The sequence below is a fragment of the Kryptolebias marmoratus genome, linkage group LG17 (genome assembly GCF_001649575.2).
Source record: "Kryptolebias marmoratus isolate JLee-2015 linkage group LG17, ASM164957v2, whole genome shotgun sequence".
NCBI classification, from domain to species: Eukaryota; Metazoa; Chordata; class Actinopteri; order Cyprinodontiformes; family Rivulidae; genus Kryptolebias; species Kryptolebias marmoratus.
This window is the reverse complement of record NC_051446.1, coordinates 7924292-7950286: the sequence shown is the minus strand read 5'-3', so window position 1 is coordinate 7950286 and position 25995 is coordinate 7924292. Positions and strand designations below refer to the sequence as shown.

Below are 25995 nucleotides of genomic sequence, written 5' to 3'. Positions count from 1 at the left end.
TGATGCGTAAACACTTTGTTTTAACACTGGATTTTAACTACTAATAATATACATCCCAGAGTTACATAAACAGAATGTGACTCTATAAGTGTAAAATTAACTCTGCTTTTGCACAAAGTCTGCTAACACCAAAACATTTAACACTTTTGAATTTGCTGTGTACTTGACTCTTCCGGCCTGCTTCTGGAATTTTGGCTTTGTTTTTGTAAACAAACAATCATGTTGCGTAATACTGTACTCCACGTGTAGCTGTTTATATGAGGTTGTATTTATCTGCGTTCTTTTTTTAAGACTGAACCATTATTTTTTTTAAAGATTTTATAGTGTTTCTGTTGATGGCTTGCAGAGTTATAGTATCTCACGCCTCATACATGTTATTAAACATTAGTAACGCCCAGTTACTTATGTCCGTGTTTTAGACAGACAACCAGACCTGGAGCCTCAGGGCTCCCGGTTGTTGGAAGAGCGTATTGAAACGAAGGCGGGGCCGTGCAGAGTAAACAGATGATTTGAATGGTATGTAAAGTGTTTCGTCCCTGAGGTGCAGAGTTGAGACGTGTTATGTAACGCCATACCTGCAGCTGTGTTTGTGCTCGTCCTATGAGCCCTCTTTGAGAGGAAGGTAAACAGAGCTGCAACAAGCCCAGTTCACGTGCACACAGCGATGCATAATGCAACACAACACAGCGGTTCATCCTTTTAATTTCCCTATTGGCTCATTGTCTGCTTAAATCCAGCACGTCTGACCTAGTTGTCAGTCCCACGATGGGAGATAATGCGCTTCTTTTTTAACATTGAAATGAATAAATCAGTTATTTGAAAATAGTTTCTCAACTTTTTTCTGTAAGAGCAAACATTGTAGGGCTGGAAGAACTGAGGAAGCTTTGTGTGTCACTTTGCAGATTTGGTGTCTGTTCTGCTTTAACTCTGTAGATTTAGGAAACAAACTCAGTCAGTCAAGTTGAGGACATTGGCTTAAACACACATCAGTCTTTCTGATAGTCACAGTTTATTCGGTAAAACAAGACGGTGTGTGTCATAAAAAAAGCATTTAGCTGACACTCACAGACCTGTTTAAGGACTGATATTGGTTTGACATCAGGGTTCATTTGTCTATTTGACTCCAATTCTCTCTGATGCATTAACATGTTACGATTAGGACCAAAACGAATCATCAAGTAGCTTGAATAAGCCAACAAAGTCTTTATGGAAGAAATTTTTGATTCAGCGTGTAATCGCATACAGCTCAGTGGACATGTTAATGCAGTGAATACTGTCACATAACATGCTTACACAGTGCAGGAAAAAGGAAGATGAGGAGAGAATGAAGGAAAAAGAATAAAAAGGGGAATTTATCAAAGAGAAAAAAACGAAACAAAAACGTGTGCTTTTGTCGAGATTGAGATCAGTACAACAGCTCAACGGTGAACAACAACTCTGTACCAAAAATAGACAGATGTGTTTCTGATTAAAACAGAATTTCCCGTGGACTCAATTAGTTGTTACAGTGATACCAACAAACAGACGCAGGGTGCTGAATCCTCCTGCACAAATTGGAGTAAAGAGTTAGACAACATACAGAAATGAAGCTGTGTTGATGTCCACGACAGATAAGAGTCCAGTGGCTTTTTAGGCAAGTCTTTCCACACTGGCTTACAGCAAGCTGTGAGAGAAAATTAAGTCTAGTTTTACTGAACGTTTTACTGAAACAACCTTAGAAAAGAAACCATGATTTATTGGACTACTATTTTTCCAGCACAGAGGGAATAGATTATCTCAGCTATGAAGAACTCATCATAGCATGGTATCTGTAAAACTGACTGATTTATAGCCCGTTTTGTATTCATCAGGGTCACTAATCCATGACAGCTGTTTTGATTTGGGGTGGCTCCAAAAGTTAATTAGTTGTAGAGATACATCCAATGATTTTTTTCCTTAAAGTGTCATTAAAATCATTTGTGTGGTTCATGGGATATTTTGCTAACATGCAGACAGAGTTGACTCTAAATAGGTAGTGGGAAACTCAGAAAATGTGTTGGGGATCAGCCTCTGCAACAGTAACGCCAAATTTTAGGTGAATATCTGTGAAATGATTATATTACAGTTTGACTCCCTGAAAACAGAATTTAAAGAAAAGGAATGAGAAGCTGAGATATTGATATGGTACTGTACAAGTGTCGTGACATTCTTTGCTGAACGTTTCAACTCTTTGTTGGAGTTATTTTTGAGCCTGGAACAAAAAAAGTGACCACAAATGACCAAGCTGACACGTACAGTCTGTCTGTCTTAACCATAGGATGTGAATGATTCCTTCAGCTTCACAGTTTAATTACACTGTTTTAAAACTCACAGAGAAAACAGTGAGTAGTTTGGGCATCACCTGCTGAAGACATTCGTTCTGCTGGGGCAGCCGTTAGCTCAGAGTTTAAAGTTATGTCCAGGGTGCAGAAGAGACTGTAAACCGAAGCATCGGCTCTGGTCTAACTTAAATAATTAGGTTGCATTGCAACACATAAATTGCCAAATATTTAGTTGTGGATGTGAATGATATACAGGAGCAAATCTGAATTTTTTTTCATCCTTATTAGGAATTCTTTGGGACAGCTGGAGTACAGCCAAATCCTCACTCTGCCTCGGTGGTTTGGTTTGAGGGACTGTGTTTACGCGCTCAGTAATCAGTGCAGTTGGATACATGTGTGCCTTAAGATAAGTGTTTCCCAACCACAAACCATTTACTGCCAGAGATGGGCGATTACCTTTAATTACCTCTATCTCACCCCTCTGTATTTTGCTTTTTTTTTTGTTTTCCTTCTCCTCCCTGCTGAGTTTGTCCCAAGTCATGTGTCATTTTTCTTTTCTTTTGTTAATAAAAAGACATTGGGAAAGAAGCTGGTTTGCAATCCCTGTAAAGAAAAAGTCAATTTATGTTCAAAATCAACTTTATATATTTTTATAGCACATTTAAAAACAGCTGCTATTGGCCAAAGTGCTGGAACTCAGTAACATAACGTCACCTTCTTAAAATAATTGCCTAAGTCATTTATGTTCAAAAAATGTTTTTTGCCTAAATCATCTCAACAATCAACAAATTGTTCAGTTTTTTGTGTTTCCTGAAACATTGCAAAAAATGACTTTAGCAATTATTTTAAGAAGGTGATGATAAGAAGTAGCAAGAAGACATAAGAAGACCATATAAAAACTAATAAAAGTACAGGAAAATTAGGCAAAACACATAAAAGCAAATAAACATTAAAATGATGCATATCCTGTATATAATATAAAGTTGTTGCTAATTTGAAAGTAGCCACTGGGATTTTTCACATTTGTTTTGATTTTAAAACTAAGTTTCAGTGTAGTTTTAACCAATAGATTTTAAATTAAAAGTTTTTATACGTCAGACATATTGCAGCACAATCTTACACCAAAATACTGTGTTGATAAGCAAAGCGAAACATTGCAGTTTCAGAATAAAAACTCAACAATTGAGGCTGTTTTCTGTATTCATTTGCTTTTTATTAACAAAACTGAGGCCCTGATTCAACATAAATGCACATCGCCTTGTTTTTGCTTCATTTTTGCACATAATGTGCACCCACTATCTGCCTTATCTCAACATCAAATTAAAAAAGGTAATTGACCTAATTATATGCCGGCACAAATGCGTTCATGAAGTTCAGATTCAACTTGAACTCTTTTTGCGTCAGATCTCAGTTCTCGCTGTTTTAATTGTGACCGTCGCAAAAGTTCTGACACACAAGTTGTGACAGGCACAAAAGTGACAGAAAAAAATGTTTCCTCAGTGAGCTGCAGGTTATAACAGATAGAGCACTAACTCTTGAAACTGCAGAACAACATCTCACTGTTTCAGGGAAGACTCATTCAGAACGGTGTTTCTAAATCCGTAACGCGTTTTGTGCTTTCGTCACCATGATTGCATCTTTTTATTTCAGTTAAAATGTTCTATAATCCTAAAGGTCTGTATTCTAGCAAATAATGTGTTTGACAATTTATTTGTAGATGCAACATCTGACACTCACAAGAACAGAGATGAATTATATCTTGACATGCCTGCTGTCTTTTTGTGAAGGTGGCAGTGCAGCAGCAGGGCTCCTCTTCCTCTGTTTCTTCTCCTGAGATGCAAATAGTCCTACCGGCTCTCAGGAGACGTGTCACAAAGCAGCGTGGGTCGTTGAGGATCAGATGCTTTTAGCCTTGGCGGTAAATTACATAAATATGAGCAGTTTCCCCTCTAAAAGCTGCAATCCCCCCGCCTCCAATCGAGCCATAAAATGTGGGCAAACTGTGTCGGAGATGATGGTTTGTTGGCAGCACAGTTTGAATCGCACATCTCCATTTGTGAAAACTTTGAGAATTAGATGCATGTGTACAATCTGTTTTGTAGCCCTCAATTATGTGACTCGTGCTTTTTTTCTCAGTGTCTTCACTTTTCATCCTCATTCTCTTGCAAAAGTCAGAGTTAGAAGTTAAAAGTACATGGTTGGGGTTAGAATTAATGTACCTGGTTAGGGTAAATAAAATACATAGTTAGGATTAGATACAGGGTTTGGGGCTACATATTTCCACTCTCAGTGGAACCAGGAAGTCAGGTAAACTTTAAAGGAAGAAGCTCAGCGTTGTCTCACTCAGGACATTAGGACAGGCGAGACGACACTGAGCTTTGATCACTCTGTAGCACTACAGACTCGACTCAGTTTCATACTTTTCTCAGTCCAGCATGCCATTAGGAGGCATAGGTTTACACACTGACAACGTTTTTTTCTTGTATTCTCCCTTGTGTGTGTGTTTGTTAGGTTTTTTTTCTTTTTCTTTGCATGTGCAGATCATGATCAAAAAGACTTTAAGAAAAGAGTATAACCAAAGCAACAGATGCTTCAGCCAGCTGCAGTTTCATTGAAAGGAACAACAAAAGAAAGAAAACCAACTAAACCGGCTTTTTAATAATTTTTTTGTTCAGCTTTATTTTTTTATTTACATCTCCCGGCTTGTGTTCCCGCTCTTGTCTGATCTTATGGCATGCTGTCTTTCAGCCTGTTCTCCTGTTTTCACGTCTGACGTCTTCTCTTCATCTCACCTGAATGGAGGAACAGATTCATGTCTCCCTTTGTGACGTCTCATCCTGTTTTTTTTGTTTTGTTTTGTTTTTTTTTAACCTCCCCCTTTTTTTTTCTTTGTCTCCACTTGTCAACAAACCATCATCAAAGCTTCCTCTTTTCTGTCTGCAAAGCTAAAACTCTGATGTGAAAGTTGAAGTGGGCGCATTTAAAAACAGCAGTTTGGAGTTTCTGGTAAGAGAGTCCAAACAAAGCTTCACAGGTTTTAGACAGCATAAAAGGCTGCAGCTCTCAGTAAGTCATGTTTTCAGGCTTCAGTCAGGAGAACGTCTTATCATTTCTCCGTCTGCACAGGAAACCACAAAATCTGAGATTTACTACACATCTGCATCAACCCTTCAGGCTGCTGCTAATTCATCTGAGCCTAATGTAAGGAGGGGTGGGGACATGGAGACAGTGAACATGTAGGATGGCATGGTGGGTGCGCTATGTGAGGAATGCTGGCTCGTGTTGTAACTGGAACTCCTGAAAGGCGCTGTTCTTTAGTCACCCAGTCGCTTCATCAATGCGCCTTTTTGTGCCTTTAGGCTCCTCTTTTTACAAATGAGCCCAACCGGCGTCAGTTTAACAGAAGATCTGCGCTTAAAACTTCATTAGATCGTTCTAAAATGACTGATTTATTGATAAGCAGGAGGGCGTCCATTATGTGCGTGTTAATGTTTGAGTTTTGGTTTGAAAAAAAAAATGGTCTGCATAACACAAATGACCTCGGTGGAAATTGATTTCCTAACCAGACAAAGTCTTTTTATTCCACTGACTTCCGTAAGAATCGCACAAAAGATGCTTGCAGTGTCAAGAATGTCACCAAATAGTTTGCCACACAAGGTTTGTAAATGTTAAAAATCCCTTTGTCTATTTTGTTATCTGCCTTGGGTTTATTATTGTTGAATATTAAAATGTGTGTGTGTGTAAGAAAAAAAACTACCTCTTTGCATATCTGTTACTGCAGTTCAGGCCCCAACCCCTCCAGTACAGATAGAGTGATCTCCAGCAAGTCAAGGCTGCCACAGGTGTATTATACACTGCCTGGCCAAAAAAAAAGTTGCCATCAAAAAAAAGAAGGTTACACACTCTAATATTTCGTTGGACCGCCTTTAGCTTTGATTACGGTACGCATTCGCTGTGGCGTTGTTTTGATAAGCTTCTGCAATGTCACAAGATTTATTTCCATCCAGTGTTGCGTTAATTTTTCACCAAGATCTTGCATTGATGATGGTAGAGTCTGACCGCTGAGCAAAGCCTTCTCCAGCGCATCCCAAAGATTCTCAATTGGATTAAGGTCTGGACTCTGTGGTGGTCAATCCATGTGTGAAAATTATGCCTCATGCTCCCTGAACCACTCTTTCACAATTCAAGCCCGATGAATCCTAGTATTGTCATCTTGGAATATGCCTGTGCCATCAGGAAAAAAAAAATCCATTGATAGAATAACCTGGCCATTCAGTATATAAAGATCATAGCACTGCCCCCACATGCTTGTACAGTAGGCACTAGGCATGATGGGTGCAACACTTCACCTGCCTCTCCTCTTACCCTGATGCACCCATAACTCTGGAACAGGGTAAATCTGGACTCATCAGACCACATGACCTTCTTCCATTGCTCCAGAGTCCAATCTTTATGCTCCCTAGCAAATTGAAGCCTTTTTATTCCGGTTAGCCTCTCTGATTAGTGGTTTTCTTAAGGCTACACAGCTGTTCAGCCCCAATCCCTTGAGTTTCCTTTGCATTGTGTTTGTGAAAATGTTCTTACTTTCACTATTAAACGTAGCCCGGAGTTCTACTGTTGTTTTTCTTCGATTTGATTTCACCAAATGTTTAAGTGATCGCCGATCACAATCATTCAGGATTTATTTTCTGGCCACATTTCTTCCTCAAAGATGATCGGTCCCCACTATCCTTCCAGTTTTTAATAATGTGTTGGACAGCTCTTAACCCAATTTTAGTTTTTTCTGCAATCTTCTTAGATGTTTTCTCTGCTTGATGCATGCCAATGATTTGACCCCTCTCAAACACACTGTCATCTTTTCCACGACCACAGGATGTGTCTTTCGACATGATCCAGTAGATCCAGTAGATGATGGCTGACAGAATACTGACATTCAGACATTACTACAAGCTCATGGAGAACTGAGACAAAAAGATGCTAGTGAACACCACAGATACTCTGCAGCAACGTCACACTTAAGGACAAAACACCACACCAACAAAAACAATGAGACAATTACGCAACATCAATATACAGTAGAACAAACCATACTTACGCTATAATTTACCCTTTCTTCAATGCAATAAATACACAATGTCTGTAAATGGAATGCATTATGAATGTTATACCTGTGACCTTTTATAACATACATTCCATGTCTTCAGGTTTCCCCCTACGTAAAAAGAATTTCAAAATACACCAACATACAAACTGTTTGACATTAGCACAAGGCTATCAGAAACAAGACTCTCAAGTGTTACAAACTGGTTTCAGGAATGAACATTTTATTGTGTCTTTGTCCTTTTCAGATTCAGAAGATTTTAATGAGCTGAAAAATGACATCAATAAACCAGAAAAAGAAGACTGAACAGAATATTTGATTATGGCTTTGGGGGGGGGGAACCCAATCATATGTTAAAAATTCTTTTATTTCTTCATACTATAATATTCTTCTCATGTGTAAAATATGCACTTTCTTTCTTTTTTTCAGTGCTTTTTAACAGCAGGAAGTTTTACTGTTAGATATTCACCTCTGATGATGTGATTTTTTGCGATGCAGCATCTGTACTATCATGCCAAAGTGATAAGATAATACAGTATATGGCTAAAAGTATTCGCTCATCTCCCTTCACATGCATATGAACTTGAGTGACATCCAATTCTTCATCTGTAGGGTTTAATATGATGTTGGCCCACCCTTTGCAGCTAGAACAGCTTCAACTCTTCTGGGAAGGCTTTCCACAGGTTTAGGAGTGTGTTAATGGGAATGTTTGACCATTCATGCCTAGGTGTTTGATTTTGTACCCCTGTGGCCATGGAAGTGTTTGGAACAGCTGAATTCAATTAATTTGATGGGCGAGTGAATACTTTTACCAGTATAGTGTACCTTCTTACTGTGTAATAACTCACTGGCTTTATTCCTTTTAGATATTTGTTTTATTTATAAAATGAACTCCAGTGCTTATTATTATCTTTGTAAAAAAAACAACAACTTGTCAACACTGTTAGTTAAACCTTGTTTTGAAGTTTTTGACATCTAACTATATCAGCAATCTTTGTGCCGTTTTCACCATTCAGAATCAAAAGTTTCAGCTTGTTTAGGAGATGAGTGCTGTGATTTGTGTTTTGTACCTTTTATACTTTTCAAAATATTTAACTTCACTTACAAAAAAAAAAAAAAATCCTATTAAATTCAATTAGACCTCTTCAGATCCTTCAAAAACATTATTCTCTGAAATTTGCTTCAGTATACTTTTGTTAATACTACTACTGCTAATGGTAATTGTACAACTGCTAATTATACTAATGCTAACACTACTACTACTAATGCTAGTTATAAAATGCTAATGCTAATTCAGCTTCTGTTACTGCTATTACTGTTGGCAATTTTAGTTAAAAGCTAACTTTTTAAACATTTTGCTAAATTTATGTAGCCTTTTGCTATTTTCCCTGTTCAGCTAACCTTTTGTTACTTTTAATGTATAGCTTCCCGTTAGCTACTTTTAGCGTTTTTAGCTAGCATTTTACTTTTTTAGTTCGCAATTTTCTACTTTTAGGTTTTAATATTATTTGTTGCTTTTCGCTAGCTTTTTGTTACATTTACCTTTCAACTCATCTTTAGTTTATTTAGCAAATTTCAGCTAAGTCTTCCAGAACTCACCACTCACACATTTACAATTTCTCGAGTTACTGTTCTGTTCCAAATTTATGTCCTGTATCTTGTTATGCAGTGTTCAAATGAAACATGCAAATTATATAATGAAACATGTGGTTTGATCAGGAATAGTGTGCTATGATCTTGGATGGTTGTTTGTTGCACAACGTAGACAAAAATTGCAGATAACTGCAAGAAAAAAAATAATGGGGATCAATGGGAGTTTGGTTAAACATGAGAGAAAACCCAGTCCTCTTTGGAGCCTCATAGGATAGGTATATTTCACAGTAGAAACATATTCAAATTTAAATTGGTTACAGAAAGTTGATCATTACATGTCTGAACCAGTTGTTACACACTCAGTTGAATTATTTTTGATTTTTACTGATTTTTCCACTGAATGCTTGACTGACAGTTGATGAGTAACACGCATTAACTTTTAAATTCTTTTAAAAGTTTTAAATCGTTTGCGAAATTCTGCTTTTTTTATTATATCTGCTGGTAAAACATCCATCATATGGGCCACCTTGAATCCAAAAACTGCATTCATCTCAATGCACAACATTGCTATCAGTGTTTGTTAGCGCCATCAACTAAATATAGACCAGAGAAGCTGTGTCACTTTATCCGTACATGTTTTATCAGGCAGCTGTGGGTTTAAAATAAAATGTGTGAAAGCAAGACTTTCTGCTTTGGTCTAGGCAAGGAAACTAAACTAAATGTGTGAAGTCACCCTTTATAGGCATTTGGGTGCAAAATACACAGATTCTTTTGAAGATGATAAAAGAGATGCCTGTTATAACTCAAACCTCTATTTCCTTACAGTTTCTACTGTCCAAATGAAGCTGTCCCCTGTTCCTGTCTCTTTGTCCAAACACACATGCCTGTGTGATATTCCACACCAGTGTGGGAGAAAACAATGAGGGTAATGAGTGATGAATGGAGCTGGATCTGGAGGGCCTGGCAGTCCGGTTCCAGTGTGGGCCTCTGCAGACAATCAGGCCTTTACAATAGATCTGGGCTGTGGCACGTCAGAGGATGTGACGTAGTGAGAGGAGTCATTGTTGGAGACAGAAAATAGATGTATGAGATTCAGATAGATGCTGAATCCCAGGTTTGATAACATTTAAAACAAACAATGTAGGCAGGATTGATTAGCTTGATACATAAAGAAAAGACGACCTCACAGAAAAAAACCAACCAGGGCAGTTTTTTTAAATGAAAGCTTTTATTTTAATACATGAGATTAAAAAAAAGAATTGTACAACAGTACAGACTTTTTCATCACGGAGCAGCTGTGTTCTTCAGGCTGAGATTCTAAGTGTTTTTTTTAAGACATCATGGACACTTTGACAGTCAAACATGACTGTGGCAGTGGAACGAATGGAGCTCTGAGACATGAAATGAATAAGTGGGGCAAACAGCAGCGTATTGTAGGGTGATACGCAAAATGAAGGCGGAGTTATTAATTTGGTGCTAAAAACAGAATTCAATGTAAAATTCAGAATGTTGAGTTTATTACAGAAGGTTTGTAGCAAAACAATATCCAAACAATATCTATGAGCAACTTTTCAGTGAAATTTATCCGCAAGATCAACTGGATTTGCAAGAAAAGGTGTTTTGACCCATACAATCAGTCAGAACTAAACAGAGAAGGGCAAGCTAGCTTTACCTTAGCACTTCAGCTAATTTGTCCACATAACACATCAGCCGAAGTGAGATGTGGGTTTGGTCTCTAGCTGTATGTGTGGAATGAGACATTTTGCTGTTTTTCTGTATTACAATAGTTTTACACTATATTTTGTTCACCTAATAATTATAAAATATAGTGACTTTTAAGTTTTAGATGTCAGTAAATGTTTCTTTGCTCTCACATGAAACGCATAAGAACAACTTTATCATCAAAAAACTTCAAGGATTAATGATGTACTGGCAGATTTTTAGGCATCTCAATAAATCATTGACTGTGTGATTAAACTGAAACAGTTCTTGTGTTATTTATAATAAAATGTTGGAGACTTCTAAATTTTCGTCATTAGTGTATCGCCACTTTTCTCTAACGTGAAGGTGTTCAGCGTCAGTTTTACCACCTGTAAACTGCGGAGGGTTAAATAAACTACATTACCCACAGGACACTGGTTGAAAACAGGAGGTCATGGCTCGCTCTGCACTGCCTCTGATTGGACTGATCAAATTTAGGAAAAGTTAAGTTAAGTTAAGCACAAGGAGCCAATCAGAAGCACCGGGAATCTGATCCGCTGTACTGAGGACCGTAACATATACAGTCTACGGATAGAGAGGAGGATTATTACTGTAAGCAAACAGTAAATATATTGGTAGTCTAAGTCTCGGTCGTATAAGATGTGGATGTTTAATATTTTGCTGTTTTAGCTGTTAGTCATGATTGTTAGTAACAGTAAACTAAATCATCTTACAGCATGAACTAACATCCTTCAAGGCGGGTTAACTAGTACTGATAAAGTGTTTAAAAATTTTATTTTGGTGAAAAAAATAATGATTGATAAGGTTTAAAATGATTTAAAAATTAGTAAAATCCTACTTTATTAAAAGTATAAGTAACTTCTGATTTCTGTATAACTAGTTTTATTTTTTATGTAGTAAAATCTTATATAAATATACATAACAGCAAAATGGCTGCCCCATTTACAATTTAAAGCCTCTGCAGCTGGACTGATGCCCCAAATCTTTGCTTTTCTTCTCCCACTTATAGCATTTTAAAATACGAACTTAAAAAATCCAGAGAGAATCAAATGAATCAGATTTTACATCGCGATAGTGTTGCTTTTATGATGAGTGTTTCCTCTTGCTGACTGATGCTGTGTAAAGAAAAGGGTGTGTTTTCTCATGAAACTAGTATGTTTGAGCTTTAAGGTTGTCAGTCCAAAGAGTTGTACAAAAGCGGTTGAGTGTTGGATTTTTGCGAGGCTGAATCATTTGTGAATCACTTGGTTGCCATGAGGTTGTGAGAGATGGAAAGGGTGAGGCAGCTGAAGGTGAGGAAAGCTCTTTATCCTGTCAGGGCTGTCACAATAAGGAGTGATGAACACTGTGAAAACACTTCAGGTTGGAAGGCTTTCTCATGGGCTCAAATGAAAAAAAAAAAAAAAAAAAACAACAACTTTGTACCAGAATACTTATGGTCCTTCTTTTTCCATTCCTCCACTTCCCCCTTTCCTCATTTCTGTCTTTTCCAGAGTTACTGGGCACCAACAAGAGACTAAACATCAATTACCAAGACGCAGACGGGTAAGAGGAGTGTACGCGTGCACGTGCTTGCGTGTGAGATGAGCATGAAACTGAGAGAAGACAACAAAAGAGTTTTTTTGTGTCTTGGTTGAAGTGCAGATTGAAGAAGAAATGTCGTGCCTATGACTTCTGGCTGTATGTTTTTGTTGTGTTTTTTTACTCTTCAAAGTGTGACTCACATACACTCAAACACACAAGTACAAACATATAGTGTCCCCTCCCTCAGAGACATTATTTTAACCTTGAAGGAGGAAATTACAGGGTTTAGCTCCATAAACCTGCCCCATGTTTGGATTTGAGGTAAAGTTTGTACCTTTTCTACAAGTTCAGTCGGGTTCAATAACATATGCTAAAAGCTACGTTTATGCATCACTTATGAAGAATTCCTCTGTAACAAACTTCACCTAAAGTTTGCAGGAGAATTCAGACAAATTAATGTCTCAAACAATAATTGCCGTTTGGTATCCTTAATGACATAACGTCTTACGACTGCCTCTTAGAAGAAATGGCAAGATTTAAAAAATGGTGAGACTTTTATAGTCCCGATTTGGTTTTGAATGTGTTGAATTCAATTCAATTCAGCGGCAGTTCAAAGTCATCTCAGGTCACTGTACAAAAACATTCACATACATTATAAAACACCAATTCGTAAAAGTTATCTATCTAAGGAAGCCAGCAGATTGCGTTGAATCTTCACTTTGCCACAGTCTCCCATCCTGAGCAGCACATTGGTGACAGTCGAAAGGAATGACTCCCTTTTAACAGGAAGAAACCTCCAGCAGAACCAAAAGCATGCTCAGGATGAGCGGCTATCTGCCTTGACCGGCTGGGATTTGAAAGAACAGGAAAGAGACAGAGACAAACACAGAATGACTGGTCCAGGTGGAGTTTCTACTGTAAGAAAGACAAAGCAAAACAGACGTTAATGATAGAAATAATTACAGTAGAGCAAGCAAAGACAGCAGCAGAGTGAGGAAATGTGTTCTCCAGCAGTCTAAGCCTATAACAGCAGAACTAAGGGATACTAAGGGATAGCTCAGGAAGCCCAAGACAACTAAAGGAATTATCAAAAAGGAAAGTCTTAAGCCAAGTCCTAAAAGTAAACAGGGTCAACCTTACAGACAGAAACTAGAAGTTGGTTCCACAAGAGAGGAGCCTGATATTAAAGCTCTGCCTCCCTTTCTGCTTTTGATGATATGCATTCCATCAAGGAAATGCTAGGCCTTCATCTCTTTTCTGTGAAATTCAATGTGATTTATAAGATATATAAAAACAGGTTTTCACAAATACAAGCTGCAGGTTTAATGACTGATACCTACTGCGTGTAAATACATGCAGGGAGCATGCAGTCGAGGTGACACACAATGAAAGTGTTGAACTCAAACATGTCCATCTGTGAGGGAGTTGGTGGTTGTGTTTTTTTTATTTTTTTGGGGGGGTGGTACAGATGGTTGATATATGAGCTCAGTGCTGAGGGGATGTGGAGGATTGAAAAAGGTGAGTAAACAGTCACTTGACTCTAAGCCAACACCAACCCAATGACACAATCAGCAGGAAGTGGATGTGACAGAACATGTGGATGAAGGATGGTCTCAAAAGAAAAAAAAAAGAAATGTCTTGCATTCTTTGAAAGAATGCCTATTGCCCTCAAGAGATTAAAGCAAAGATCATTATGTCGAGAAACAAAGCTTTATAGCCAGTTTAAAACCTTGACAATTACTTTATGCATGATCTCACGCAATATCACAAGTTGGTGCACAATCTGTTAATGCTCAAAGTATGTCTTGTGAATGACTCTCGGCTTTTACAACATCCAAATAAAGATGAGTGAATGTGAGATGAGTGCATAGATCTAATAACGTGATGGACAAGAAAAGCTCCCAGTCTGCAGATCCTCCAGGTTTCACCCTGATCTTACGACTCTCTAACCCAACAGAACACTAGAATGTCTAGAAAGTGAGCATACTGTGGGTTACCTGGATAAAACAATCCTGGAATTGGCGAGTTTGAATAACAGTCACGCAAAACAAAACTACTTCAGTCATGCTTTTCCCTCCTAACTTTGTACTAGATCAGCTGTTTACATGACAAAAAGCAAAAAGGTCTCCGAGAGTTAGAGGAACTAGGGAGCCCTTTTTACTCTTTTTAAATTAACTACCGTATTTTCCGCACTATAGGGCGCACTGGATTATTAGATGCACCGTCAAGCTGCCCTACTGCGCTACTCTACAAAGAGCGACTATAACTGAGCCTTAATGCTGCAAGCGGTGCAGCTTTGTTGTTTACTAAAGTCGTACGAAAACATTATGGCTTCTTACATATATAAAGCACTTCCAATTATAAGGCGCACTGTCGTTTTTTGAGAAAACTGAAGGCTTTTAAGTGCGCCTTACATCCGGAAAACACGGTACACATGAGAACACTGTCTGATGGATAATAGATGAATAACAAAATATATTAACAATAAATTAATAAATAGTATAAGCTTATTGTTGGTTATATGACTAGTAATAAACAAACACACCAAATTTGCCTTGTTCTTTTTTTTTCCTTTTGTAATATCGATGCAAAAAAACCAAACACTCCATGTGCTGTCACACATCAGCCATCTGGTAAATCATCTGATAAATTTGGGACAACTGGGACAGTGAGGATGTGTTTGATTGGCCAGATTTATTATTGATATACAGAGAGTAAATGCACTGTAGTTGGAATTCAAAATAATCTACCATTGATTGTGGTCTAAGCGTTTTTTTTGCTGTCCTGAATTAATTGCATGTATGATAAATTTTCAATATAATATGCAGTCCTCAGCCCTATAAACCCCAGGCATTACTCTCACTCCATTTCTTCGAGTTTTTTTTAGATTTATACTGTCTAACATTACAGTGCCTTAAATGATTGGTGTTTGATGAAATTGGCAAAACAGATCGCAAAACACTTTTGCATTCACAACAATGGGATTTTAATGAAACGAGTGAGAAAACCCAGCCCTGTTTGGAGGTCTATGGCTCAGACATACCTTACAATGGAAACATCATTAAAAGTTTAAATAGATCACAGAAAGTTGGACTTTACATAACTAAACTGGCATTTTGATATCTACAACACCTTTTTTAGAATCAAGTTTAAACTTTGTGGTAGTTTTTTTTAGGTTTACCACAAAATGTCCAACTTGGTGCGTTAATGTGTCATGCTGCAACTTCTGACCTTGTGGAAAAATCGACAGATTTTTAGGTTTAAACCTCTGGGAAAAAAATAGACTAGTTCCGTGTGCTCCCCCTTCTCCCTCTGCTCCCCAAAAATGGTGGGAAATCACCATGACAACCAGAGACTCCGCAGGTACTGAGTCAGTGAATTATAAAGTATTCAGCAGGATTTTTTTTGTCATAATTTTCTATTATGGCTGCCCACACAAATTGTGTAGGTTTTAATTGATTTAGTCCTGATGTGAACTTTTAAATTAAAGATACTTGATTAAAAGCATCTGCAGATTTTAGCATTTAAAGTTCCCAAAAAACAGGAAGATATCTTGGAGTTTCAAACCTGGAGTTTCAAAATAAAGCTATTTTTAAATTATTCAAAATCAGAATGTGGGTTTCTGTTGGTTTTTATTTGCAGCTAGTGTTTTAACCTGTCATGTTTTTGTCCCCCCCAGCTTCTCAGCGCTGCACCACGCTGCTCTGACGGGTACCACAGAGCTGCTGTCACTGCTGCTGGAGGCCCAGGCCACAGTGGATATCAAGGATATCAATGGTATCAGAACTGTTTCCCCAGCTGACCCAGAGTTCGCAAACACACAGCTTTGGAAAAATAAAAAAATAACATGAAAAAGACTTCTGCCTGAATAAATCACAGGGGTATTAAACTGATCCTGAAACTTCCTCGTCAGCTCAGACACTCAGTTGAAAATAAGTTTTACTTATAAAACATATTTAACCACTTTGAAGTTTCGATCTGCTGCAGTGGTCACACTTCAAACGCTGAGCCCAGAGTCATAAACTGATCTTAGTGTGTCTGCTGCTTTTGAGATCAGCTGTAAACTGTTGAGGAACTGAGTTTAATTGTTGATCTCCTCTGCCTGTTTCTGGCATGACCAAACATGACCAAGGTATGACCAAGGCAGCCTGGAAATCATCCCTGCCCATTTTCATAATGGAAAAAATGGACTGGAAAAAAAATGTTGTAAACTTTCTGGCATTTATCTGCTCACAGAAATTCTCCACCAAAAAAATTAAATAAATTTTCAAAATGCAAGAGGTTTGAGTATCAGAAAGGTTTGGTATTGCCCTAGTTACCACCTTGTAAATATAATACTATAACTCCTTGCGGTATGGGCTGCAGCATGAGTTTTATTTGCAGAAAGTAATAATAATAATAATAAAAGATACCAGTTTTACTAGGGTTCCGTGCTCCGCAGGTTGCATGGAAGCACTGCTGCTTTGCAGCAACGTTCTCTTTCCTCCGCAGGCCACATCTTAAGCAGCACGTTGGCGACAGGAAAGGAACAACTCCCTTTTAACAGGAAGAAACCTCCAGCAGAACCAGAACCAAGAGGAGTGTTCATCGTCCTTGACCAGCTGGGGTTTGAGAGGACAGGGACAAACAGAAGTCATTTTTCCAGCAATAGTTGCATGTGTAAATATGGACAGTAGAGAGAGTAAAGACAGCAGCAGAGTGAGGAAATATGGTCAGTTTGTCCTCCAACAGTCTAAGCCTATAGCAGCAGAACTAAGTGATAGCTCAGGAAACCCAAGCCAACCCTAACTATAGGATTTATCAAAAAGGAAAATCTTAAGCCTAGTCTTAAAACTTGTGATATTGCTAATAGGTACTGTTGTACAAAAGAGTGCATTGCCTCCTCAAATTCACCAATTCTAACTGTATACCTTTATATCACTTGCAGATTTAGATCTTGATCTGGAATGTATTTATAGCAATGATAATAATAAAACTGCTCCCTCCTCTTCTGTCATGTCCTTGTTTTCCTCAGGGATGCGTCCGCTCCATTACGCAGCGTGGCAGGGTAAATCCGACTCTGTCTTACTGCTGTTGAGAGCCGGCGCTTCAGTCAATTCCCCTTCCCTTGACGGACAGATCCCCTTACACCTCTCCGCGCAGTATGGACACTATGAGGTGGTGAGTACGAACACACACAGAAACCAGTGCGTTGCCACAGGGATTACTAGTCCTCCCATTTCACTGAAATCTAACCCAGTTTGGTCTCAGCTGGTATCGTCCACTAATAATACCTTCATTCCCGTAATACACAAAAAAGCATGCAAGTGTCCACCCAGGGTCTTCCTTTGCTTCAACTTCATCTGTTTGGCTGCTGGGAGGTTCTAAAGGACAAACACACATCTCCACCTGAAATCCAACCCACCTCTTTAGCAGAGCACCATTAAACACAACACTGAAAGGCCTTTAGCAGGAGCCTCTACAGCTATCATATGATCCTACTCTTTGTGTGAAAACAAAACATCAAAATACATGTAGGGGATAACTGGCGGTGCATAATACATGAGCTGAGATAGTTTACAGTATGTTTCTCTGCCTGTTTGGCTCTCAGTCCGAGATGCTGCTGCAGCACCAGTCCAACCCCTGCCTGATGAACAAGGCGAGGAAGACGCCACTGGATTTGGCCTGTGAGTTCGGCAGACTGAAGGTACAGCAAATATTCACGTGCAATTTCCATACCTGGCAAAGCGAACAATGTTTTAAAATGAAATAAATTCGATGAAGGCATTTGATCAAAGTGCCATCAGTCCTAAATACACTTGTAAGTTGGTTGAAGATCTTGTTTCATTTGGATGTACACTCACTGACAAAAAAGGTCGAGCACCCAGGTGGAAAGATGCAGTTTGGACATAATTTGATCCACAAGCAGACCTGTGGTAGGTACACTACATTGCCAAAGGTATTCACGCAACCATCCAAATCATTGATTTCATGTGTTCCAAACACTTCCATGGCCACAGGGGTACAAAATCAAGCACCTAGGCATGAATTGTCAAAAATTCCCATAAACACAGCCCTGAAGCTGTTCTAGCTGCAAAGGGTGGGCCAACATTATATTAAACCCTATGGATTAAGAATGGGATGTCACTCAAGTTCATATGCATGTGAAGTTAGATTAGCAAATACTTTTGGCAATATAGTGTATGCTCATGGGTCAATTTACAAGGAGCAGGAGCATGAAGATTGGGCACCAGTACGGTGTACAGTTTAGGACATCCTCAGATATTAGAAAAAATGGCATTAGGAAAAAAAGATGTCAGGTCTCAGAAAAAAAGATCCTCAGAGAGAAGCCTTCTGCAGGGGGCACTGTTGTATATTTTTTTCCCCAGGTTGATTTATCTTCATTGTTACAAACACAAATAGAAAGCAAACTGATATCAGCGCAAACACAAACAAGATTCCACACAGGAAATGTGTGTTTGACACAATTTCCATCAAAGTAACGTTTGTCAATAAAACTCTGAGAGTTTTACTGGCAAATTTAGTGACAATGAAGTTGGAGCTTAGCAAAAAAATGTAAACTCCCCAATAAAATTCTATAAATATTCTGGCATCTCCAAACATTTTGTAATTGTTTGTGAAAATAAATAAATTTTGGGGAAAAAAAATCCTGACAACAGATCTTTTTCCTGAGAACTGACAACTTTTTATTTTAGTTGAAAATCGGAGGGTCACTTAAAGAAATGCTAGGCCTTCAATAATCTGTTTTTTGCCGAACATCTTCCAGGATCCTCTCTTATTGCAGACAAGTGTTACCATTGTGCTTACTTGTGCTCCTGTCCTGATTCTGCAGGCTAACTTTTCCTCTTCTCCTTGATTCCTCCGTAGGTGGCTCAATTGTTGCTGAGCAGTAACATGGTGGCAGCGCTGTTAGAAGGAGAGAGAGGGAATGACAGTCTGGACTCATCCTCCACCACCCCCCTCCACTTGGCAGCCAGGAATGGACACAAAGACATCATCAAGTGAGATCAACTCGAGCAGCGGCGCTTAGATGTGTCATAAATCACTTTCCTACTCTCAGAAGCTGAACTGCATCCCCAGCTTCTGATTGCTCATTTAACGCTAATGCTTCTTGAATTGTTGCTTGTTGTCCTGCTACGTTCCCGCTTCTCTTGTGACTGCAGTTACTAGTTTTATTAGCGTAAGTACTCCTGCTATTAGCCCACAAGCGTAAAATGACTGCCAGTGTTACTATTATTACAGTAATTCTAATGTTAGTATCCGTGTTGCTACAGCAGCTCTACTAAACCTGCACATTCCATTCCTAATACAGCGTTTACAGTATTTACTCCCGTCCCTATATCTGCTGTTCATTACACCTCATCTAAATGTTGTATTGTGCACTTTTAGAACAACAGTGTTTCTGCGCAAAATATTACATTTTTTTTTTCAGTTTTTATTTTTCAGGACTTAATAAAGAAACATCATCAGGTTTTGAATGTGGTCAATTCTTCAGATTAGTTCTTTCTGTAAACTGAAAAAGCCAAACCAGTGTGTGGAAAACTACACTTCATGATTCAGCAGCTTGTATAACCTCTTTAAGCAGCAGAAACCTTTAGTAGTGGTTTTCTGTAGGTTCAGTCTGTCACATTGTCATGGAGGAACTTTGGACCACTCTTTTTTTACAGTGTTGCTTCAGTTTATTGAGTTTTTCCGATGTTGGTTTCTGTACAGGTCCCACCACAGCATTAAAATCAGGTTGAGGTCTGGACTTTGATTGGACCGTTGCAACACCTTGATTCTTTTCTTTTTCAGCCATTGTGTTGCTGCTCTGCTTGCGATCACTGTCCTTTTTTATGACCTAGTTTGGTCCAGTCTTCAGCTGTCAGACAGATTCCCTCCCATTTGACTCCAGAATCCTTTGGTTTACAGATGAGTTCATGGTCGACTTATTAACTGCAAGGAGCCCAAACCATCAGCACTCTACCACCGTGCTATGAGGTGCTTGTGTTCATATGCTGTTTGGTTTTCACCAAACATGGTGCTGATCATTATGACCAAACATATCTGTTTTGGTCTCATCTGTCCAAAGGGACATTGTTTTTTTTTATTATCATGTACATGAGTCATTCTATATTAACTCAACCAAAGTTCCCAAATCCTTTCCAGGTCACCAACTCAGATATAGGTGAAAAGTGTTTTGGAAGAACATCTACATGTATAATCATCCAGTGGTTACTTTCTGAGAATGTCATTAAAATCTATCCAGTGGTTTGTGAGATATTTTGCTAACAGACAGTATTGCCTCCAACAATTAATGCTAAAGTTTTAAAGTTTTAAGGAAAGCTCTTGTGCAATGAGGAGCACTTGGAGAATTTGTTGTGATTGACTCTCGGCTACTACTGCATGTAACCGTAGGACAATATCCGTAAAATTGTCAGTTATAGCCATTTATGTGTTTTCTAAGGTCAGTTGGCAGCCATCTTGAATTTGTTTTGATCCAAAAGGTAATCAGTTGTACAGGTGCATCCAATTTACTAGCTGAAAGTTTCATTAAAATCCATCCAGTGGTTCATGAGATATTTTGCTAACAGACAAACGCATGTGCAGACGCAGGCAAAAACATCATCGCCCATCTTTTAGCTTTGAGCGGCTGGCAATATTTATACAGAGATTGCATATTTGATCGTTTCATATTTGAGCCGTAGGTCCACCAAGAGCATTCCAAAAACCCAGCGCACATGAACGCGACACCTTTCAGCAACACTTCTGAGCGGTTTGCATGTTTCGAACCTGTCTCACTGTCCTCCTGCCTGTCTGTGGGGCTAAAAGGGTACCAGCAGTGCTAGGACTGGGCCTGCGACAGAACCAGAGACTTGCAGTGTTTGTGCTGCTGTGTGGGGCGCAGGGCTTAATGAGATGTTGTGGATGGATGAGCGTGTTTGTGAGCCCTGCCTGGGGTCTTACAGGACATGTTCCTACCTATATTTCCCAGGTTGCTGCTGAAAGCCGGCATCGACATCAACAGAGCCACCAAAGCTGGGACTGCTCTGCACGAGGCTGCCCTCTACGGGAAGATGGAAGTAGTGCGGCTGCTGCTCGACGTAATGACAGAGTTTATAACAGCGTGGAAAACTTACACCATTTAACTTAGAGTTATTTATTAATAACATGAAATCATCTGATGAAGGATTTGTGTTTAAAATGTGTGTGTGTGTGTAGGCTGGCATCAACGTGAACATGCTCAACACATACAACCAAACAGCTCTGGATATTGTCAATCAGTTCACCACCTCTACAGCCAGCAGGGAGATCAAGCAGCTTCTCAGAGGTTTGATTCTGTTTTTATTCTTTAAATATATTCATCATTTATTGCTTTAATCTGTGAAGTTAGGCTTGTTTGTGCAGGGCAAGGGTAACACTGAGGTAGAGGCTAGGACACTGTCATACAGTGATGAGTCTTTGTTGTTGTTTTTGCAGAAGCATCATGTTCTCTTCAGGTCAGAGCGGTGAAGGACTACTGGAACCTCCATGACCCTACAGCTCTGAACCTGCGGGCCGGAGATCTGATTATGGTAACTCTTTGTGTCTTATTCAATTAAAGGTGTCTCTTCTCAGCCTCACTTTTTGCTTTCTACCCCAGGTTAAGAACACAAAATGTTGTTTTTTCATTTGGAAAAGTATTTAGTAACCATGTGTTGCAAAAACAAGCTCATATTGTTGTATTTTACTTCTTGTATTTCCCCAAATGAGATATTTTCTGTTTGTTAAGGCCGCCAAAAGCCTGTATCTGAAGTCTGTTCAGACATTTTCTATACCCTCTTAAAGGGATAGTTTAGATGTTCTTCATGTTTAAATATAGATCTTTTTTGTTTAAATTTGTATTTTTGCATTTAGACCTGGAGGTTTATGTTTAGACCTGTATATTTTCATTTAAAGCTGATTTTTATGTTGAAATTATCATGTTTGTTTAGTTTGGAATTTTTCTTTTTAAAGTTACACCTTTTATCTTTAGCTCTTGATCCAGATATTTAGATCTGGATCTTTGGCTTTATGTTTAAATTTGGATTTTTAAGATTTAAATCTGGATTTCTTTGTTTACATTCTGATCTTTATGTTTAAATCCAGATCTTGGAACAACTAAGAAAACGGATCTGACTGACTCCAGGAATTCCCTAAATGTTTGATTCTATCATTGATTTTGGTTCACTCCTCGGTCAGATATGTGTAAAACCCTTCCAGCACCTTAATTCTTGTCCTATAAAGCCGTAGAAAATCTTTGAACCAATTAGCATCATGTGTGTTTGTGATCAGGGGAGTCTCTGCTGGTGTACGGATCGTGTCTTCACCTCAGCTGCCCTGTTGTTAGGATTTGTGTGGAATGTTTTGGGATAATTTAATGTTCCCTGAACAGGAGACCACAGCGGAGAGAAACAGGCACAAACTTGCTGCTGTCACTCTCTCATTAGAAGCTTATTTGCTCAACACCCCTCTCCACAAACACACCAGACACACCAATTCACAAGAGTGTGCTTTTGCGTGTTTATGCTCTTTCCCTTGTGCATTTTGATATCTTCATGCGACTCCTGGACTCGTGTTTGAACTGGAATGCTGCTCTGTGGTGCTTTGTCAGAAAGCTGACCTGTTTGTTTTCGTGTCCTGCAGGTATTTTGTTAACACTCATAATGAATAGATTGTGTTTTCGCAGCTCATTGCCTCTCTCATTATAGTATTAAATGCGTTCCTGGAGGAGTCACACACACACACACACACACACACACACACACACACACACCGCTGCTGTTTCTGTTTCCTGCTTTAATCAAACGTGTCACTTTTCACACAAACGGATATTTTGGGGAGTTAATGTGCCGCACGTTACTCTGCGCTCTGATGTTCATGTGAGCAGCTGCTTGCAGAGACACACACATCTTTTAACTGAAGCACACTGATGTTTTTTTTTTTTTTGTCGTCAGGTCTTGGAGCAGCACTCAGACGGCCGGTGGAAAGGCCACATCCACGACACTCAGCGAGGGACGGACCGGGTGGGCTTCTTCCCGCCTTCAGTGGTGGAGGTTGTCAGCAGGAGATCAGGTACACAAACAAGGATGACAGTGTTTCTCTTGAGTTTCTGGCATCGGGGATGGGGTTAGATCAGCGATACAAAGAATTCAAAAAGATGTTTGGCTTTTAACCCTCCTGAAGCCCTCGAGAGAGAGAGAGAGAGAGAGAGAGAGAGAGAGAGAGAGAGAGAGAGAGAGAGAGAGGCAGAGAAGCTCTTGTAACTTTGGGTCAATTTGACCTGAAGGCCACGGGAGAGTTAATAGCAGCAATTTGCATTTGCAGCTGCAGCCAGGTTTATCTCTGCATGTGTGCACATGTGAGGCGTAAGCGTAAGGTTTTGTGGGGTAGAGAAGGCACAGTTGTGGTGCTTCTCCACTGATCAACAGATCTAGTTCTGTTCTCAGATATAGTCCACTTCTCAAAATTTTCTGCCACCCCTTGAAAATTTTTCTAGATCCACCCCTGACTATAGGCCAGATTCTCTCCACAGATATTTGAGCATGCTACTTATTTTTGATGGAGTCATCCAGTTTTCCCAATTTTTGTAAGAACCAGATAAATTGAAGCTTTGCTGAGGCACAGAGTTAGTCCTCATGGGCAGTTATTTATCACCATGACACATCATGGCGGCTGTTTCACCTTCAACACAGACTTTCTGACGAATTAAAGAAATATACTTGTTTTGATCATATTACCACTGTCAATAAAAGCTGCCTGTAGCAGCTTCCTCCTGCGTCCTGCAGCACTCCCGTCCTGATTTCTGGCTGTGCGTCATGACGCACTGCAGATGGAAAGACTTAATAGGTTTAAATCCCCATTTTCTGCATCAGTGCTTATTCACTGTTATTTCTGCATTACAGATTTGTCTAAAACAATGAAGCCATTATTACTAAAGTAGGTCCTAAATTATTTGGGGAGCTTTAAAGAAGTAAATCTACAGTTGAAATTGTTTACTACTTATATAAAATCAAACATATTTCCAGTCTTTAAATATCAAATCTATGTATTTATTATTAATGTACCATACAAGTTTTTGTGTGGTACAAAATATACAAGTCTCTTTGTCAGAGTTACCTCCGCAAAACTTCACTTTGACTTAGTTCATATACACAACGCTAAAGTTGAACTATGTTAAATAAACATACTTCCTAAGAATCTGTATTGAAAATAGAACAGTGTGGAAGTGAAGGTTTGCTGTATCTGCATTTCTGGTTCCACATATAGTCAGTCCCTCTCAGGGTCCAGGTACTGTCAGCGGGTTAGATCAGCTCTTTTGTGTGCATGTAATGTAGAATCTGTCATGTTGTGATGTATGATCGCTGAAGAGTTCAGCTTGTAAATCATCTGATTTAATCCTCCTGAATGAAAAGAACTCAAAGAACTCAAATGCTTGTTCTGTAGCTGTGAAGCCACTGACGTTCAAAGAGCAGAACGAGTTCAGACTGAGGATTTAAAAAAAAAAAAAACAACAAAAAAATCCCCAGCATCACACAGGCTGAAACATTCTGTCTCACACTTCACACACACACCTTATCCACACACACACACACGCACAGACGTGCATTAATAGGATTACTGTTGCCAGATTGCAAAGTGTCAGCTCAGTGTTGAAGCACTCACGGCTTTCTGCCAGGATGTTGTGTCAATGTTTGTGTGTTCATGCTCGAAGTCATGAGCAGGAGTTTCACTTGAAGTCGAACGGACTATTTGTGAGGCAAACTCAGCTCTGTGTGTGTGTGTGTGTGTGTGTGTGTGAGATAATGTCAGTTGTGTCAGCATCCATGAACCAGCGCCACACAAAGAGCAGTAAGCTCTCTCAGTGTTGCCAGTGATCTTACATTCCCATTCAGCAGCTGCGTCTTATGTAACTTCAGAAGGGATTTGCATTAAATTTTAAATTTTCCCTTTTTTATGTTGGTCCACACACACTGTGAACAAAAATGCAAAAGCTCAGAATAAAAAAAAAAAGACTTCAGAAGTTTCAGTTTAAAAAGTTTTCCCCTGACCTGTTCATGTACTTTTTACTTACAATACTGCACCTGTACATTGGCATGATTTAAGGGTGGTTCCCTAAGTTAGAGTTAGACCCCATATTGTGAGTCATGAAGCTCATGTGGAGGCTCTTGAAAGACTCTCCACTCCAGAATAAATGTAAGTAAGTATCAGATGGATCTAGGCATTTATCGGAGTAGCTGGTGCATTTCTCCCCTGATCTCTTTTGTCAACCTACTGTCTATGTGTTTACATCAGCTGCACTGCAATTCAGCTGCCATTGCGATGTAACGTACTAACATGTCCTCAGTATGGAAGTGTTTTTCAAATACAGAATAAAAGCAATGTTTTTTTCTGTTTGGGTACTTTTGTGGCAGGAGAGATATAGCTGAATTGAGAGATCTAAATTCCAAACCCTGGATGAGGACACCGAGTTCACCCAGCTAACTCTTAAAGCTAGCATGACGAAGCAGCACACTTTAGAGGAAGCTCTAAAGAGAACAGACGGGTTGTAGAATAATAAAAAAAAATTAAACCCCACCCTTGAGTTTTCTTGTAGACACCAAAAATGCAACCTTTTTGAAAATGAAGCCATAGCCACTCGTCTAATCTAACCTACAGGCCGAGGGCATCCTCCTTTTCTTCTTGTGTTTGCATTTCACACCCACTGTGTGCGCTTTGGGAGAATGCTTCACTCTTTGAGAACCACTGATTTAAAGC

The 25995-nt window shown here is 39.1% G+C and overlaps 1 protein-coding gene across 2 annotated transcripts in view; it reads left to right on the top strand.

Moving 5' to 3' along the window:
• LOC108246418 (caskin-2) overlaps positions 1-25995 on the top strand; it is a 62322-nt gene that overhangs the window by 19407 nt on the left and 16920 nt on the right. For both annotated transcript variants that reach the window (XM_017433956.3, XM_025010037.2), the window contains exons 3-11: positions 12210-12261; positions 15920-16017; positions 17255-17400; positions 17831-17926; positions 19108-19241; positions 21215-21323; positions 21442-21550; positions 21700-21794; positions 23196-23313. In XM_017433956.3, the coding sequence (XP_017289445.1) occupies positions 12210-12261; positions 15920-16017; positions 17255-17400; positions 17831-17926; positions 19108-19241; positions 21215-21323; positions 21442-21550; positions 21700-21794; positions 23196-23313 (957 nt within the window). The remainder of the gene's footprint in view (positions 1-12209; positions 12262-15919; positions 16018-17254; positions 17401-17830; positions 17927-19107; positions 19242-21214; positions 21324-21441; positions 21551-21699; positions 21795-23195; positions 23314-25995) is intronic.